The sequence below is a fragment of the Galendromus occidentalis genome, unplaced genomic scaffold (genome assembly GCF_000255335.2).
Source record: "Galendromus occidentalis unplaced genomic scaffold, Mocc_1.1 scf7180000077496, whole genome shotgun sequence".
NCBI lineage: Eukaryota > Metazoa > Arthropoda > Arachnida > Mesostigmata > Phytoseiidae > Galendromus > Galendromus occidentalis.
Window position 1 is genome coordinate 504,612 of NW_003805484.1, and position 15,334 is coordinate 519,945.

General features: G+C 51.3%; 10 protein-coding genes across 10 annotated transcripts in view; 5 read left to right on the top strand and 5 right to left on the bottom strand.

Annotated features, from left to right (window-relative positions):
- Positions 1-1,013: 1,013 nt before the first annotated feature.
- On the top strand, positions 1,014-4,844 carry LOC108864642 (histone H3). The gene is made up of 2 exons (XM_018640695.1): positions 1,014-1,036; positions 4,427-4,844. Exon 2 carries the CDS (start codon positions 4,434-4,436, stop codon positions 4,842-4,844), a length of 411 nt encoding a protein of 136 aa, XP_018496211.1. The 5' UTR covers positions 1,014-1,036; positions 4,427-4,433.
- Positions 3,318-3,629, bottom strand: LOC100898186 (histone H4). The gene has a single exon (XM_018640691.1). The coding sequence runs from the start codon at positions 3,627-3,629 to the stop codon at positions 3,318-3,320; it is 312 nt and encodes a 103-aa protein (XP_018496207.1).
- Positions 4,845-5,827: 983 nt separating the features above from the next.
- Positions 5,828-7,560, bottom strand: LOC108863669 (histone H2B). Its single transcript, XM_018640679.1, has 2 exons — positions 7,526-7,560; positions 5,828-6,209 (listed from the first exon to the last, which is right to left on the bottom strand). Exon 2 carries the CDS (start codon positions 6,200-6,202, stop codon positions 5,828-5,830), a length of 375 nt encoding a protein of 124 aa, XP_018496195.1. The 5' UTR covers positions 6,203-6,209; positions 7,526-7,560.
- LOC100898329 (histone H2A) lies at positions 6,410-6,787 on the top strand. The gene has a single exon (XM_003746371.1). The coding sequence runs from the start codon at positions 6,410-6,412 to the stop codon at positions 6,785-6,787; it is 378 nt and encodes a 125-aa protein (XP_003746419.1).
- A 284-nt stretch (positions 7,561-7,844) lies between the features above and the next one.
- LOC108864646 (histone H4) lies at positions 7,845-8,156 on the bottom strand. The gene has a single exon (XM_018640701.1). The coding sequence runs from the start codon at positions 8,154-8,156 to the stop codon at positions 7,845-7,847; it is 312 nt and encodes a 103-aa protein (XP_018496217.1).
- A 756-nt stretch (positions 8,157-8,912) lies between these two features.
- On the top strand, positions 8,913-9,326 carry LOC108864647 (histone H3). The gene has a single exon (XM_018640703.2). The coding sequence runs from the start codon at positions 8,916-8,918 to the stop codon at positions 9,324-9,326; it is 411 nt and encodes a 136-aa protein (XP_018496219.1). The 5' UTR covers positions 8,913-8,915.
- Positions 9,327-10,598: 1,272 nt separating this feature from the next.
- LOC100904382 (histone H2B) lies at positions 10,599-10,973 on the bottom strand. Its single transcript, XM_018640700.1, has one exon. It carries the CDS (start codon positions 10,971-10,973, stop codon positions 10,599-10,601), a length of 375 nt encoding a protein of 124 aa, XP_018496216.1.
- Positions 10,974-11,180: 207 nt separating this feature from the next.
- LOC108864645 (histone H2A) lies at positions 11,181-11,558 on the top strand. Its single transcript, XM_018640699.1, has one exon. The coding sequence runs from the start codon at positions 11,181-11,183 to the stop codon at positions 11,556-11,558; it is 378 nt and encodes a 125-aa protein (XP_018496215.1).
- Positions 11,559-13,343: 1,785 nt separating this feature from the next.
- The window catches only part of LOC100898759 (histone H4-like), a 4,779-nt gene continuing 2,788 nt past the window's right edge, over positions 13,344-15,334 (bottom strand). Inside the window, exon 2 of the mRNA XM_003746373.2 lies at positions 13,344-13,687. Coding sequence (XP_003746421.2) covers positions 13,344-13,687 — 344 coding nt within the window. The remainder of the gene's footprint in view (positions 13,688-15,334) is intronic.
- LOC100898478 (histone H3) lies at positions 13,895-14,311 on the top strand. Its single transcript, XM_018640704.2, has one exon. It carries the CDS (start codon positions 13,901-13,903, stop codon positions 14,309-14,311), a length of 411 nt encoding a protein of 136 aa, XP_018496220.1. The 5' UTR covers positions 13,895-13,900.

Here is a 15,334-nt window from a genome sequence, read left to right on the forward strand (position 1 = left end):
CTTCGTCTTGGTTCAGCAAACCTACTAGAGCCCAATGTGATTCTGAAAACTCACGGGCCACGGATCACCGATGATGACGAATGTTAGAACGTAACCAGTCACCGATGATGACGAATGTTAGAACGTAACCAGTCACCGATCTGACCGAATAGCACCCCTTCCCGAGCCCCGGGCTCAAAACAGAAGCTGTAGTCCTCGGTTCATGGCGCGGCGCAGACCGTTGGACGGAACACGAAGACCAGGCCCCGTGACATTGTCCCCGTGGCCCGACCTCATTACAGCTTCGTTCTCACTCAAAGGAGGCCAGAGTTCGTCGAGTACTCACCTGATAACGGAAACTGATTAGGGCGAAATCCCAACTTCCTCTGAAATGTCACCAACTCGAGAGCTGAGTCGCTGAATTCTCAGCCGTCCGCTTGTTCGCTCGCTAGATGTCGCGCTGGCTGGCGAACGAGCACCCAGGCGAGATGAGGGGACGCCTTCAAGATCGTTGCTGCTGGTACACTGGCTTCGCCCGCCGGAACGAGCGCCTGCAGTGCTCACAGCACCAGAGACCGAGGAGCAGAAAGACCTATCCGGCTAGAAGCGCGAAGTTTACGACGAAGATCTCATGACAAGGGCTGATCCGAGCGCGAGAATCTCCCGTAGAGCAGGGGGCAGTGGGGCGTCGTGCCGACGTGCCGCGTGGTGTCCCAATTTCGGTTCACTCCCTGTGTCCCAATTTCGGTTCGCGAGGGACGGAGGGAATAGTCCGAGGGAAAAATTGTTTCCCGAAACGCAAATCTCCATAGTCCTGCCCCAGGGAGAAATGCTACACCTGGAGGAAACTAAGAGAACTTCCGGAATATCCACCCAACAGACGAAGAGAGAAGAATCAGCGGAAATAATGAACTCCTAAAAAAAGGAGCTGATTGGCCCAAGCGCGCCTCGGTCGCAGCACTGGCAATGAATTTTTAATTTCACGATCGGACCATGAATTGAGCTCGATTTATCGAGATGCTTGCATCCGGGCGGCGCCTTCTGCCGTATCCCATTTCCATCCATTTCGGTCAGCCTCGACCTCTCGATAATGCTACCCCACCGAAGGGATTAGATTCGAAGAACTAGTTCGGGGGTGAAATCATGCAATGATGATGAGTAGGACTGAACGTTATATGCAGTGCATATTTCCGTGCCCATAAGCATAGGCCGATGGTACCAAGGTCTTGATGTATGTTGCAATTTACGACTTGTCCCGCATTTTGAGCATTTTTCGGGGCTTCTTCAAGCTTCTTGCGTGCCTCGCGAGCGCCAATGAAGCCGATGGGAATGACGCCTTGTCGGGGAAAAGAGTCATAAATCTTCTTGCCTATTTTTCCGCATATTCCGCTCTGTTTCGTGCGATGTACTCAGGCTTTTTAAGGAGGCGTCGGAACTCGTCAGGTCCGGAGATGAGCCAGGAGATGATTACCGGATATTTGGACGGCGCGGCGGGCCAAAGGTGTGCCGAACGGTGGAAGATCCGGAGATTCGGGGAAAACAGTCTATCTAAGTTTGCATGCAGAGCTCCTCAATCATCTCTCCGGAACTTAGTACAGAGTCAAGGATCAGTTCCCTAGGAAAGGGTTTCCCAACAGGGGTTCCGCGGAACCCTAGGGTTCCGCCACGAGATTTTCGGGGTTCCGTGGCGAAGTTTTTTGCGGAACCCTTGGGTTCCGTAAGCGAATCCCCAGAGCTCCAGCGGACAGATACTCGGTTCGATTATCAAGCATTAATGCAATAATTCATGAAACTTTCAAGCCGAATGCAATGTTCCTGAAAAGTGCCGCTCCAGATGACAAACGAACCACCGTAGGACACGGCCCCCAAGCGCGGGATTTCGAATGCAGTTTTCGAACAGAGAGGACATTATCGAAGAGATTCTCGTTCGGAATTTGGTGACCCGTGGAATCGTGAAAATCTATCCATCACAAAGGAGCACTGCGCGTCGTGGTGCCTTTTGTCAGCACTTATCGGTGTGAGACGGGATTCTCGGTTTACACGGCAACTAAGACCAAATACAGAAGTCGCTTGGATTCGGAGAACGATACGAGAGTCCAACTGTCTGACAGGTTGCCGGATTTCGGGGAAATTTCGAAAAAAAGGCCACACCAGCGTTCGCATTGATTCCCTAATATAAATCCTCACGCGTCGTGAGATACATATGTGTAAATACATGAGCCAAGGGCTCCGCACAACAGAATAAGTTATGTCCTCATTGAAACGTGCCACGGGTGTCATTTCTTCTATGCGAAACCGCGATGTAGTGTGAAAGAAACGATGAATGATGAATTGAGGGTTCCGCGGGAGGATTCGCGGAACCCTTGAGGGGTTCCGGGAGAAGCTTTTCGGAACCCTCCGGGGTTCCCTGAAGAAAGGTTGGGAAACCCTGCCCTAGGAATAGAAACTTTGGAGCTCTACAGAGAGATGGCCGATTTGCAAAAAGTAGTGCTCATTGGGTGAGCGACCCATGCGGCTTTAGCCTCGGTCGTAGCACTGGCAATGAATTTTTAATTTCACGATCGGACCATCAATTGAGCTCGATTTATCGAGATGCTTGCATCCGGGCGGCGCCTTCTGCCGTACCCCATTTCCATCCATTTCGGTCAGCCTCGACCTCTCGATAATGCTACCCCACCGAAGGGATTAGAGTCGAAGAACTAGTTCGGGGGTGAAATCATGCGATGATGAGTAGGAGTGAACTTTATATGCAGTGCATATTTCCGTGCCTATAAGCATAGGCCGATGGTACCAAGGTCTTGATGTATGTTGCAATTTACGACTTGTCCCGCATTCTGAGCATTTTTCGGGGCTTCTTCAAGCTTCTTGCGTGCCTCGCGAGCGCCAATGAAGCCGATGGGCATGACGCCTTGTCGGAGAAAAGAGTCATGAATCTTCTTGCCTATTTTTCCGCATATTCCGCTCTGATTCGTGCGATGTACTCAGGCTTTTCAAGGAGGCGTCGGAACTCGTCAGGTCCGGAGATGATTACCGGATATTTGGACGGCAAGGCGGGCCTAAGGTATGCCGAACGGTGGAAGATCCGGAGATTGGGGGGAAACAGTCTATCTAAGTTTGCATGCAAAGCTCCTCAATCATCTCTCCGGAACTTAGTACATAGTCAAGGATCAGACCCTTAGGAATAGAAACTTTGGAGCTCTACAGAGAGATGGCCGATTTGCAAAAAGTAGTGCTCATTGGGTGAGCGACCCATGCGGCTTTAGCCTCAGGTGATGATCTCCCAGAGTTTGGTGGCCCTTAAAAGGGCCGTTTTTTTCCGACGAAGTGTCTGATGAGAATTAACCTCCGAAACCGTAGAGGGTACGTCCTTGTCTCTTGAGAGCGTAGACGACGTCCATGGCGGTGACGGTCTTCCTCTTGGCGTGCTCGGTGTAGGTGACAGCGTCACGGATGACGTTCTCAAGGAAAACCTTGAGGACACCACGGGTCTCTTCGTAGATCAAACCAGAAATACGTTTGACTCCACCACGACGTGCCAAACGACGAATGGCGGGCTTGGTGATACCCTGGATGTTGTCACGCAAGACTTTGCGATGACGCTTGGCGCCACCCTTTCCAAGACCTTTTCCTCCTTTGCCGCGACCAGACATGATTCTCTATGCGAATGAGGAATTGAGACTGACTGGCCAAACAGGCTTCCATACTCGTCCGGAGCACCAGCTCCGCCTCTTACACGGCGAGGGGATGCTCGCTCGAACAAGCGCGCTCAGCAGGCTCAGCGTTCGTATTGTGCCCGTGGTTTGGGCTCATTAACCAAACTCCCGTATCGGCTTCTATTCGGGATCCAAGGTGGGCGCTGGAAGCCTCAATTATATCGGATCGATGTTAGCAGAGAAGAGGGACGTCAAGAGTCAGAGGACAAAAATCCACAAAGCGCTCTCGGGAGCTCATCCCGAGCTCTGATGTGGCTGCCGGCAGGATCCGTACATGGCGCAGAATTTTTCCAGGGGTCGATCTCTTGCTCAGTGGACGCAAAAAGATATTTATGGAATGATTGGGAGAAGGCCGAAGTTCCTTCCATCACATTTCCTGATGGCCGGATATTCGCTAGGTCTCGAACATCGGCAGCTCAGAAAGCTCCGTAGAAACCCCGCTAGTCGCGTGTCTCCTCCCAGCTGGGTCCTTCATCTAGAACTGATTCCTAACCCGACAGATTTCATGTGCATTGATGCTGCTTTCCTTTGATAGAGCCAAATAATCTGTTCGCTGTCTCTTATCGCGATCAGGAGCCATTTTCCAGGTTTTAACCGTTGTACATTCTTCCCTAGTACTGAGGCGTCCTCCCAGGTGGCGCGACGAGACGCCATCTGGGGCCTGGATCGCTCTCTCTCCTCTATATAAGGACCCATGAGTCCGACTCCGGACACTGAGTGTTTGGCGCGCATTCGTCCGCAATGGCTCGTACTAAGCAGACCGCTCGTAAATCCACCGGAGGAAAGGCTCCGCGTAAGCAGCTCGCCACCAAGGCTGCCCGCAAGTCCGCCCCGGCCACCGGAGGTGTCAAGAAACCTCATCGTTACAGGCCCGGTACCGTCGCTCTTCGTGAGATCCGTCGTTACCAGAAGTCGACTGAGCTCCTGATCCGCAAGTTGCCTTTCCAGCGACTTGTTCGTGAGATCGCTCAGGACTTCAAGACCGATCTCCGTTTCCAGAGCTCTGCCGTCATGGCTCTTCAGGAGGCCTCTGAGGCTTACCTCGTCGGTCTCTTCGAAGACACCAACCTGTGCGCCATCCACGCCAAGCGTGTCACCATCATGCCCAAGGACATTCAACTGGCTCGTCGTATCCGCGGAGAGCGTGCTTAAGTCACTCGTATCCGTGCGATAGAAAAAAACGGCCCTTCTCAGGGCCACCCAATTCTATGAGATCATGACTCCATGGCTAACGCGAGATATGCGTGCAACTTCCAGCAAGAATATATGACACTATGCTGTCTGAGAATAGCGGCGACTGGGACGCTGATTCATCCAGGGGTATCCTATCTAGAATCCGTCACATGGATTGAGACGCTACCCATTACTGACGAACGAAGGAAAATAGATGAATGAGGAAGGATTCTCCATATCATGAAATTCATCTTCCACATGTTTCTAATAGAGAGCGCTCTCCACACGCGTCTGTAGCGACGATGAGGTCGTGACGCCGCCGACGGCGGGAACATCTGCACGAACCGGGATTATTTCTTTAAGGACTCGATGAGACTCGGAGCGGGCTTGATAATTTTGTTTGTGAATAGCTCCTTCTCGAGATGATTCGGTCCGGTGCATTGAGCCCATCTTGATCAGACTCTTCATCGTAGTCATGAGAAGCGACTTCATAACCATTGATCTCGGTCAATCGGGTCCGCAACGGAAGTAGAGCGCTAAATGCTATACGTCGACAATCCCCCTGATCGAAGTGCGGATTCATACTCTCGCTGACTCGAAATAAATACTCCTCCTAATGCCGGATGCGAAAATCCGGAATGATGTAAACTTTCCGGCAGACGGACAGTCCCTGATGTACGGGCCTTCGCTCATGAATGGGCAGCTCTCGGATGGTCGGAAAATACACGGACATGCCCTTCAATTGAAATATTTTCGGTCTTCATGTATCGCTCCTGCAGATACCTATCGGCCAGTGGACTACGGTTTCGATTTCTATAAATCATTCGATTGTTCAAAAAATGAATTTGCAAGATGGTCGGCCCGTATTTGAGAGAACTTAGACTCAAGGCTTGGGGACAGTCGCTCTTGTTCATCTTGGTGGCCCTGAAAAGGGCCGTTTTTTTTACATCGGAGGATGCAATTTACTTGGAAGAGGTGTACTTGGTGACAGCCTTGGTTCCTTCAGAGACGGCGTGCTTGGCCAACTCTCCGGGGAGAAGGAGCCTCACAGCGGTCTGGACTTCCCGAGAGGTGATGGTCGACCTCTTGTTGTAGTGGGACAGACGAGAAGCTTCGGCGGCAATACGCTCGAAAATGTCGTTCACGAACGAGTTCATGATAGACATGGCCTTCGAGGAGATACCGGTGTCGGGGTGGACTTGTTTCAACACCTTGTAGATGTAGATGGAGAAAGATTCCTTCCTCCTGCGCTTCTTCTTCTTCTTGTCCGTGGCACGGACGTTCTTCTGGGCCTTACCGGCCTTCTTCACGGCCTTTCCACTGGCTGCAGGCGGCATCGTTCAAGTCAAGCTCAAACGAGAGTGGGGTACACCACGAGAGCGTTCGTATTTCAATGTTCGGACTGGGGCGAGAAGAGCGGAACTTCTGCCGCCTTTTGAGAGAGGGGTGGCTCCGCTCGGTGAGTATGGCCGCCTGGCCTCATATATAAACGCGAAAGCCCGAACCCAGAGCAATCGTCAGTTCTGAACTAACGTACTATCAACATGTCTGGACGCGGAAAGGGAGGAAAGGCAAAGTCGAAGGCGAAGACCCGTTCGTCTCGTGCGGGACTTCAGTTCCCTGTCGGTCGTATCCACCGTCTCCTCCGCAAGGGAAACTATGCCGAGCGAGTTGGTGCTGGAGCCCCCGTGTACCTCGCCGCTGTGCTTGAGTACTTGGCTGCTGAAGTCCTCGAGCTGGCAGGAAACGCTGCTCGTGACAACAAGAAGACCAGAATCATCCCCCGTCATCTTCAATTGGCCATCCGGAACGACGAAGAGTTGAACAAGCTTCTGTCCGGTGTGACCATCGCACAGGGTGGTGTGTTGCCCAACATCCAGGCTGTCCTCCTCCCCAAGAAGACAGACAAGGCTGCTGCCTAAGTCATTTTACGACAAGAAAAAAACGGCCCTTCTCAGGGCCATCAAGCTTTACGAGATTGATTCCACCTCCGAGCTTGACGATTGGCATGGAATGTATGGAAGAAGTCAATTGATAATTGATTAGTTGTAATAGCTGATAATTGATTAGACACTTTAGTCCTATGCTTTCCGCTAGGAAACTACTAAAATGGGAGTCACGATAACATGAGGCTTTATGCCACGGTCAGCAATGTCTCTCAAAAGACGCTCCTGTCGCGAGATCGGGACCATCCCACTATTGAAACCATTGTAGGTGTGACAGTAAATCGATATTGAAACCGTAATCGATCAGGATCATCGTTTCAGCAATCATCGGGGGAATCGATGACCGAATGCCGACGGGAACCGCATAGCGCACAATCATCTACATGCAAGAGATGTATCGCATGAAAGAGGTCTCAGTGAAGAGCTTGATGGCGGGCTACTCGAGGAGGGGGGCCGCCTGGATATCAACGTCGATGATTATTCGAATGAGCTCGAAACCGAATACGAATAGAGCTCGCTGATTCCCAGGCGAATGCACATATACTTCAGTTCGATATTGGTGTCCTCCAAAATTCGTTCCTTTCCATATATCGGCGAAGAAAATCTGTAAAATAATGAGGAAGAGACCTATGGAATCCCATTGCTTCGTTCGTCGAGCATGGGGGCGATGTATACCGGTCACTCATGATTGAGGGTGGCATAAATCCTTCCGATTGTGAGCTCAAAAATAGAAGGTGCAAATCCATCGTAGCGAAATTAGTGCACTGTCCTCCTGAATTGGGTGTCAGACTCGATGAAGGACGAATCCAATTGAGAAAACAACTCGCGTTTAGTCATGATCTCTAAAAATTGGTGGCCCTGAGAAGGGCCGTTTTTTTTTCTGTCGAAGGAGAGTTTGAAGTGCTCATGCTTATGCTCATTTCAGAGAGAATAATAACGGACATGTTTGTCTTAGAAGCATTTGGAGTAACGATCTCTTTGGGTTTGGTGGCCCTGAAAAGGGCCGTTTTTTTGGAGGTGAGTATGAAGGGAATTAACCTCCGAAACCGTAGAGGGTACGTCCTTGTCTCTTGAGAGCGTAGACGACGTCCATGGCGGTGACGGTCTTCCTCTTGGCGTGCTCGGTGTAGGTGACAGCGTCACGGATGACGTTCTCAAGGAAAACCTTGAGGACACCACGAGTCTCTTCGTAAATCAAACCAGAAATACGTTTGACTCCACCACGACGTGCCAAACGACGGATGGCGGGCTTGGTGATACCCTGGATGTTGTCACGCAAAACTTTACGATGACGCTTGGCGCCACCCTTTCCAAGACCTTTTCCTCCCTTGCCGCGTCCAGACATGATTCTTCGCTCGAATGAGAAGTAGAATCTGACTGGCACCCCGGTATTTTATACTCGTCCGGAGCACCGGCGCCGCCCCTCACCTGGCGAGGGTAGCCATATCCGAAAGTCAGTCGACACGGCTAGTCGGCTTCAGGAGATTCAACGCGCGCGGTCCGAATCGTATCGACCCCAAGGATAGACGGACATCAATTCGATTCTTGTCAGATACGCATTCCCCCGCATCGTGATTCTTGATAGAAGATCCTTCCTCGTTCATCCTCGAGGGGGCGATTCTCAGAGAGGATTCCTTGCTCCGACTCAATCTTAGAGCATGAGCGAAGACAGGAATCTTGCGGAGCGCCGAAGTCACTCCCATAGGCAAATCATCCCGAATCGCCATCCGTGACTTCCGAGATTTGATGCTCATCTCCATTTTTTTGGAGAATGGCGGATACTGTCCGCCAGTTTCATTTCTTTTGGTGTTGTACGCAGATTCAGTGAAGTTCCTTCTCCGAAAGAACGTCCCGATCATGCGAGGACGATTACCCGTCACCAATGGAAGGGAATATTCATTCCGGAAGATTCGTGACTCTCTCGTCATAGGGTGTTACAGCTTCGCCCCTCGAACTCAGCGATTCTTGGCTAACGAGCGGAGGCTGGAGCGGCGTCAGGAGCCGGCGCAGCGCTGTAGTGGGGCTGATCCTCCTCTCTCTTGTCATATATAAGAGTGGTGGACTCAGAGCTCCGCAACCCAAATTTGGCGCGCACTCGTTCGCTATGGCTCGTACTAAGCAGACCGCTCGTAAATCCACCGGAGGAAAGGCTCCGCGTAAGCAGCTCGCCACCAAGGCTGCCCGCAAGTCCGCCCCGGCCACCGGTGGTGTCAAGAAACCCCATCGTTACAGGCCCGGTACCGTCGCTCTTCGTGAGATCCGTCGTTACCAGAAGTCGACTGAGCTCCTGATCCGCAAGTTGCCTTTCCAGCGACTTGTTCGTGAGATCGCTCAGGACTTCAAGACCGATCTCCGTTTCCAGAGCTCTGCCGTCATGGCTCTTCAGGAGGCCTCTGAGGCTTACCTCGTCGGTCTCTTCGAAGACACCAACTTGTGCGCCATCCACGCCAAGCGTGTCACCATCATGCCCAAGGACATCCAGCTGGCTCGTCGTATCCGCGGAGAACGCGCCTAAGTCACTGGTCACAAAAAACGGCCCTTTTCAGGGCCACCAAATCCAAAGAGATCATTACTCAAAGCCCTGGAAAATTTAAGTGAGAACATGAGTCCCGACTTCCGACATACTCTGACAAATCACTTCGGAAGAGGACTATTTCATTAAATGATAAGCTCATGAGTGTTTTCCGAGAGCGGTTGACCTCCACAATTAACGCTTGTAATCAGAATCCGTATCTGAAGCATCCGTCCGTCTCCAGCCTCCTCCTTTAGGTACGCTGGGTGAGCTCATTTCAGAACTCTCAAAGCCTGAGTTCTACACTCCCAGCTGATGACAGAAACTATCCATCGATAAGATCATTCTCTCCCCTGCGCAGGCATGAACAGATTGAGAATGAGATCATGGAAGACTTTCCATTCCTCAAAAAGAATAGTTGCCCATGGATGAAAGGATGAATGAATGAATGATGCTTGAGCGCCCGGACTGTTGGTGGACTCCGATGCTTCTGCTCACAATTTCATCGGCGCCCATTAAGGATCCGGCGCGTTATTCCAGCATTCCATTTGGACTCGATTCGGTATCCGAGGCATCAATCGGCATTCCTGAGGCGATTAGCGAGTTGCGAGCGCCACCTTGGAGGGTATGATCTTGATTCTTAAGAAATGCTGAAGTACGCTCGAATCTGTAGATTCCCATGAGCATTCTAATGTTTCTTGATCGATTTGCCGTCGTGGCATCCGACCGTGTCGAGAATGCTTCCGAGGTTTCACCCCACTCGAACATCGGGTGCGCTGAGCCCCTGATTCCAGAACCCCCCGGCGAGACGAAGAGGACTTCAGCCCCACTCAGGAATGCGGAATGAGCTCCAAAAAATCTGTCTGAGGAGGTTGATGCGAGAAGAAGAACAGGGAAGAAGACGCATCTAAAGACGAAGGGGTTGAATCTGGTAGGTAATCGAGCATATTCTCAGATGACATCTCTCACTCTCACCCCTAGATCTGTTTTCAAGCTAAGCAAGGATATGAATGATCAAGGGGAAAACCCTGATTCAAACCACGAGCTGCTACTCTACATCTCTTGTGCAATTGGCATCCATGAGTCAGTTCCGAGTAGACTTTCTCCAGAACCCGTGATCGGGCATTTCAGGTTCAACAGATAGATTATGTATAGAATCGTGGGTACGAGCAAAGAGATTTTTGTGGAGCTGCAGACTCGAGCGAGAAGGGAAGACAATCTCGTTCGTTCTGGTGGCCCTGAAAAGGGCCGTTTTTTTACATCGGAGGATGCAATTTACTTGGATGACGTGTACTTGGTGACAGCCTTGGTTCCTTCAGAGACGGCGTGCTTGGCCAACTCTCCGGGGAGAAGGAGCCTCACAGCGGTCTGGACTTCCCGAGAGGTGATGGTCGACCTCTTGTTGTAGTGGGACAGACGAGAAGCTTCGGCGGCAATGCGCTCGAAAATGTCGTTCACGAACGAGTTCATGATAGACATGGCCTTCGAGGAGATACCGGTGTCGGGGTGGACTTGTTTCAACACCTTGTAGATGTAGATGGAGAAAGATTCCTTCCTCCTGCGCTTCTTCTTCTTCTTGTCCGTGGCACGGACGTTCTTTTGGGCCTTACCGGCCTTCTTCACGGCCTTTCCACTGGCTGCAGGCGGCATCGTTCAAGTCAAGCTCAAACGAGAGTGAGCAGCTCTGGTGGATCGTTTCTATTTGAGTGTTTGGACTGAGGCGGAAAGAGCGGAATTTCTGCCGCCTTTCGAGAGAGGGGCGGCTCCGCTCGGCGACAGAGCTCGCCCAGCTTCATATATAAACTGGGAGACCCGAACTCAGAGCAATCGTCAGTTTTCAACTCACGTACTATCAACATGTCTGGACGCGGAAAGGGAGGAAAGGCAAAGTCGAAGGCGAAGACCCGTTCGTCTCGTGCGGGACTTCAGTTCCCCGTCGGTCGTATCCACCGTCTCCTCCGCAAGGGAAACTATGCTGAGCGTGTCGGTGCTGGAGCCCCCGTGTACCTCGCCGCTGTGCTTGAGTACTTGGCTGCTGAAGTTCTCGAGTTGGCAGGAAACGCTGCCCGTGACAACAAGAAGACCAGAATCATCCCCCGTCATCTTCAATTGGCCATCCGTAACGACGAAGAATTGAACAAGCTCCTCTCCGGTGTGACAATCGCCCAGGGTGGTGTGTTGCCCAACATCCAGGCTGTCCTTCTCCCCAAGAAGACCGACAAGGCTGCTGCCTAAGTCATTCTTCGACAAAAACAAACGGCCCTTCTCAGGGCCACCAAGCTTTACAAGATCGATCCAACCTTTGAACCTGCGGGTCGACCAAGTCCATGGATCTCAAATTCAGTTCTTTTGCTGGAGCCTCAATATGGATTCAGATATTATATAGCGAACACTCTTCCCCGGCTCCTTTTCCCTTGATGAAATCCTCAGATCTTTCCCGCCCAAGTGTCGAGATTGAAGACACTCAACTTGAAGTATCGAGGAAGACACAATGAAGCTCAAATGTTCCTGAGCTCCAGACTCTGAATCGAGTCAATCATAATTGCCAAAAGGCTCTCTCTACGGTGAGGCCTAGACACGATATGTTTTCTAGGTACTGTATCAAGATCATGTTCATTCGACTCGTAGAGCGGCTGATGGTAAAGCGAGGCCGGTACCAAGGCTCTGATACTTGTTCACTCTGCCTGAAGTGCTCTGGATGGGAACAATTTCGCCTGGAATCTCAGATCGACCTGCGCGCTATCCAGGGAACAGGTTGGACTCGTACGCATCGATACTTCTGTCGGCAGAAATCGAAGGAGCTTCTCCTGAGGTCCTCGACGAGATGCACGTACGTCGCAGCTGTGTCCGAGACCGAGGAATATCAATCCTTGCTCAGAATGAGAGCCTGCTCCACTCGTATTCGAATCCCAGAGGGTGACGGTGCGCGATGCTTGAATCTCGTTGCTATTCCGAAGGACTCTCAGGGCGACTAAAGTACCTTCCTCTCCCCCTTCTGAGTTTTCGAAAATGTCGTCAATTTGTTGGGAAGAGTAATGATACCTCGGGAATGCAGCGACAGAGATAGAGCTCCAGGAAATGCTGGAGATCGCTGTGACAAAAGTCGAGAGTTTTCGGGGGAGAGTCTGGCTAGCGTGTCCGGCATCCTGGGTACCCCGCGGAAAGAGGAGCTCTGCTGACTTGTAGAGCGTCTGCTCTATGGGGCAGGGTCTCCCGAGAACTTTCCCGCGTTTGCCCATAGTCGGAGCTTGGAAGCTGTCCATGGCCGACCAGCGCACACAGAATATTGGTGGGAGCGGGCATCTCAGAGAAAATCTCAGCGATGACGAGAAAAAAGGTCCGGAAGCATCAGACTATCCGCAAATCATTGTCTGAAGTGATCCCCGTGTATAAATTCAGCTTCCGATGTATCTCGCCATGAGCCTCAAATCGATAGTACGGAAGACTCCGGAAGTCCCGTGACCTCTGCAAAATCGCCTGGACCCACCGGTGGGGCGCCTGCGCGGTCTCGGGAAACCCTGCCTTGTAGAAATTGACACGATTGGGTTTCTCACGGCGGGGAACGCTCGACCGTGCACGGATCGATCCCTGACTTAAATAAGAGCGTCAGCTTCATTTCCTTCGATCATATTGGTGATGAAAAATCGAAAGAACGTATGCCCGATGATCTGAATTCTCCATCGTCGAAAGACTCGCTCTCCGTCAGACAGGCTGCGAAGATTGGGCGACCCATGACGAAACGAGGAGACAGTGAAGCATCCACACAAAATTAAACTAGGTACCTAATTTGAATTCCCTCGATGAGCAACTGTCGCAGGTTCGGGTGACCACCTCATAGATATTGGTGGCCCTGAGAAGGGCCGTTATTTTTCTGCCGAAGGAGAGTTTGAAGTGCTCATGCTTATTTCAGTGAGAATACTAACGGATATGTTTTTCTTAGAAGCTTTCCGAGTAATGATCTCTTTGAGTTTGGTGGCCCTGAAAAGGGCCGTTTTTTTTCGAAGAGGAGTTCGAAGAGATTTAACCTCCGAAACCGTAGAGGGTACGTCCTTGTCTCTTTAGAGCGTAGACGACGTCCATAGCGGTGACGGTCTTCCTCTTGGCGTGCTCGGTGTAGGTGACAGCGTCACGGATGACGTTCTCGAGGAAAACCTTGAGGACACCACGGGTCTCTTCGTAGATCAAACCAGAAATACGTTTGACTCCACCACGACGTGCCAAACGACGGATGGCGGGCTTGGTGATACCCTGGATGTTGTCACGCAAAACTTTACGATGACGCTTGGCGCCACCCTTTCCAAGACCTTTTCCTCCCTTGCCGCGTCCAGACATGATTCTCTTTACAAATGAGAAGTTAAAACTAACTGGGTCGGAGGCATTTTATACCTACCCGGAGCACCGCTTCCTCCTCCATTGGGCGAGAGTTCGACTCATAACCGCGCCCCGCCCAGAGAGCGCCCTCGCAGCCTCCGATGCTCCAGAGCTCCAACGGTCGCTCTCACTCATACACTCCTTCCTATATAAAGCCTCGAGCCCTTGGATTCAGTTCCTGATAGGTTCGTCTGACGTCTCTCGCTATGGCTCGTACTAAGCAGACCGCTCGTAAATCCACCGGAGGGAAGGCTCCGCGTAAGCAGCTCGCCACCAAGGCTGCCCGCAAGTCCGCCCCGGCCACCGGTGGTGTCAAGAAACCCCATCGTTACAGGCCCGGTACCGTCGCTCTCCGTGAGATCCGCCGTTACCAGAAGTCGACTGAGCTCCTGATCCGCAAGTTGCCTTTCCAGCGACTTGTTCGTGAGATCGCTCAGGACTTCAAGACCGATCTCCGTTTCCAGAGCTCTGCCGTCATGGCTCTTCAGGAGGCCTCTGAGGCTTACCTCGTCGGTCTCTTCGAAGACACCAACTTGTGCGCCATCCACGCCAAGCGTGTCACCATCATGCCCAAGGACATCCAACTGGCCCGTCGTATCCGCGGAGAGCGTGCTTAAGTCACTCGAAAGCGTGCGATAGAAAAAAACGGCCCTTCTCAGGGCCACCCAATTCTATGAGATCATGACCTTATGGCTTACCGAAATACGTCTACTTCCCACAATAATATACGACACTATGCTTTTAGAGAACATGGGCGACTGGGGAGCTGATTCATTCGAGGATATCATATCTTGAATCCGACGCATGGATTAAGACGCCACTCATTATTGACGAACGAAAGAAAAGGGATGAATGAGGGAGAATTCTCCATATCATGAATTCCATATTCATTCTGATGAAACGCATCTTAATCCACGATGAAATCGCCACGTGGGTCGAGGCGAGCGGGAAGACTTTCACGCTCCAGATTTATTTCAATCAGGCTCGGAGCGGGTCTCATTCTTATTTTTGTGAATAGCTCCCCTACAGATGCGTCGGTCTGGTGGATTCAGCCCATTCTGATCAGAAGCTTCAAGGCAGTGATAGGAGCGATTCATTTTTCATCGATTTCGTTCAATAGAGCTAGCGATGGAAGTATAGCGATAAATTCCATACGCCAACACTTTCTTGACAGATGCACGGACTCCGACCTTTGGTACATTCTAGTCGTTCCCACATGAATACCCCCCATGATATCGGAAGCATATGGAAGAATTGCTCCCTCAGGTACCTATCCGAAGTATTATGCGTGTATTTTATTATGATGCACATAAAATTAAGCTGCCGTATCGCCGGTTTTTATCGGGGAGAACTTTGACTCGAGGCTTGGGGATATTTGCTCTTGTTCATTTTGGTGGCCCTGAAAAGGGCCGTTTTTTACATCGGAAGATGCAATTTACTTGGATGAGGTGTACTTGGTGACGGCCTTGGTTCCTTCAGAGACGGCGTGCTTAGCCAACTCTCCGGGCAGAAGGAGCCTCACAGCGGTCTGGACTTCCCGAGAGGTGATGGTCGACCTCTTGTTGTAGTGGGACAGACGAGAAGCTTCGGCAGCAATACGCTCGAAAATGTCGTTCACGAAAGAGTTCATGATAGACATG

Bases quoted from the DNA above. Each gene is read 5' to 3' on its own strand.
- LOC100904382 (XM_018640700.1), bottom strand. From the start codon at position 10,973: ATGCCGCCTGCAGCCAGTGGAAAGGCCGTGAAGAAGGCCGGTAAGGCC.
- LOC108864642 (XM_018640695.1), top strand. From the start codon at position 4,434: ATGGCTCGTACTAAGCAGACCGCTCGTAAATCCACCGGAGGAAAGGCT.
- LOC100898478 (XM_018640704.2), top strand. From the start codon at position 13,901: ATGGCTCGTACTAAGCAGACCGCTCGTAAATCCACCGGAGGGAAGGCT.
- LOC108863669 (XM_018640679.1), bottom strand. From the start codon at position 6,202: ATGCCGCCTGCAGCCAGTGGAAAGGCCGTGAAGAAGGCCGGTAAGGCC.
- LOC100898329 (XM_003746371.1), top strand. From the start codon at position 6,410: ATGTCTGGACGCGGAAAGGGAGGAAAGGCAAAGTCGAAGGCGAAGACC.
- LOC108864647 (XM_018640703.2), top strand. From the start codon at position 8,916: ATGGCTCGTACTAAGCAGACCGCTCGTAAATCCACCGGAGGAAAGGCT.
- LOC108864645 (XM_018640699.1), top strand. From the start codon at position 11,181: ATGTCTGGACGCGGAAAGGGAGGAAAGGCAAAGTCGAAGGCGAAGACC.
- LOC108864646 (XM_018640701.1), bottom strand. From the start codon at position 8,156: ATGTCTGGACGCGGCAAGGGAGGAAAAGGTCTTGGAAAGGGTGGCGCC.
- LOC100898186 (XM_018640691.1), bottom strand. From the start codon at position 3,629: ATGTCTGGTCGCGGCAAAGGAGGAAAAGGTCTTGGAAAGGGTGGCGCC.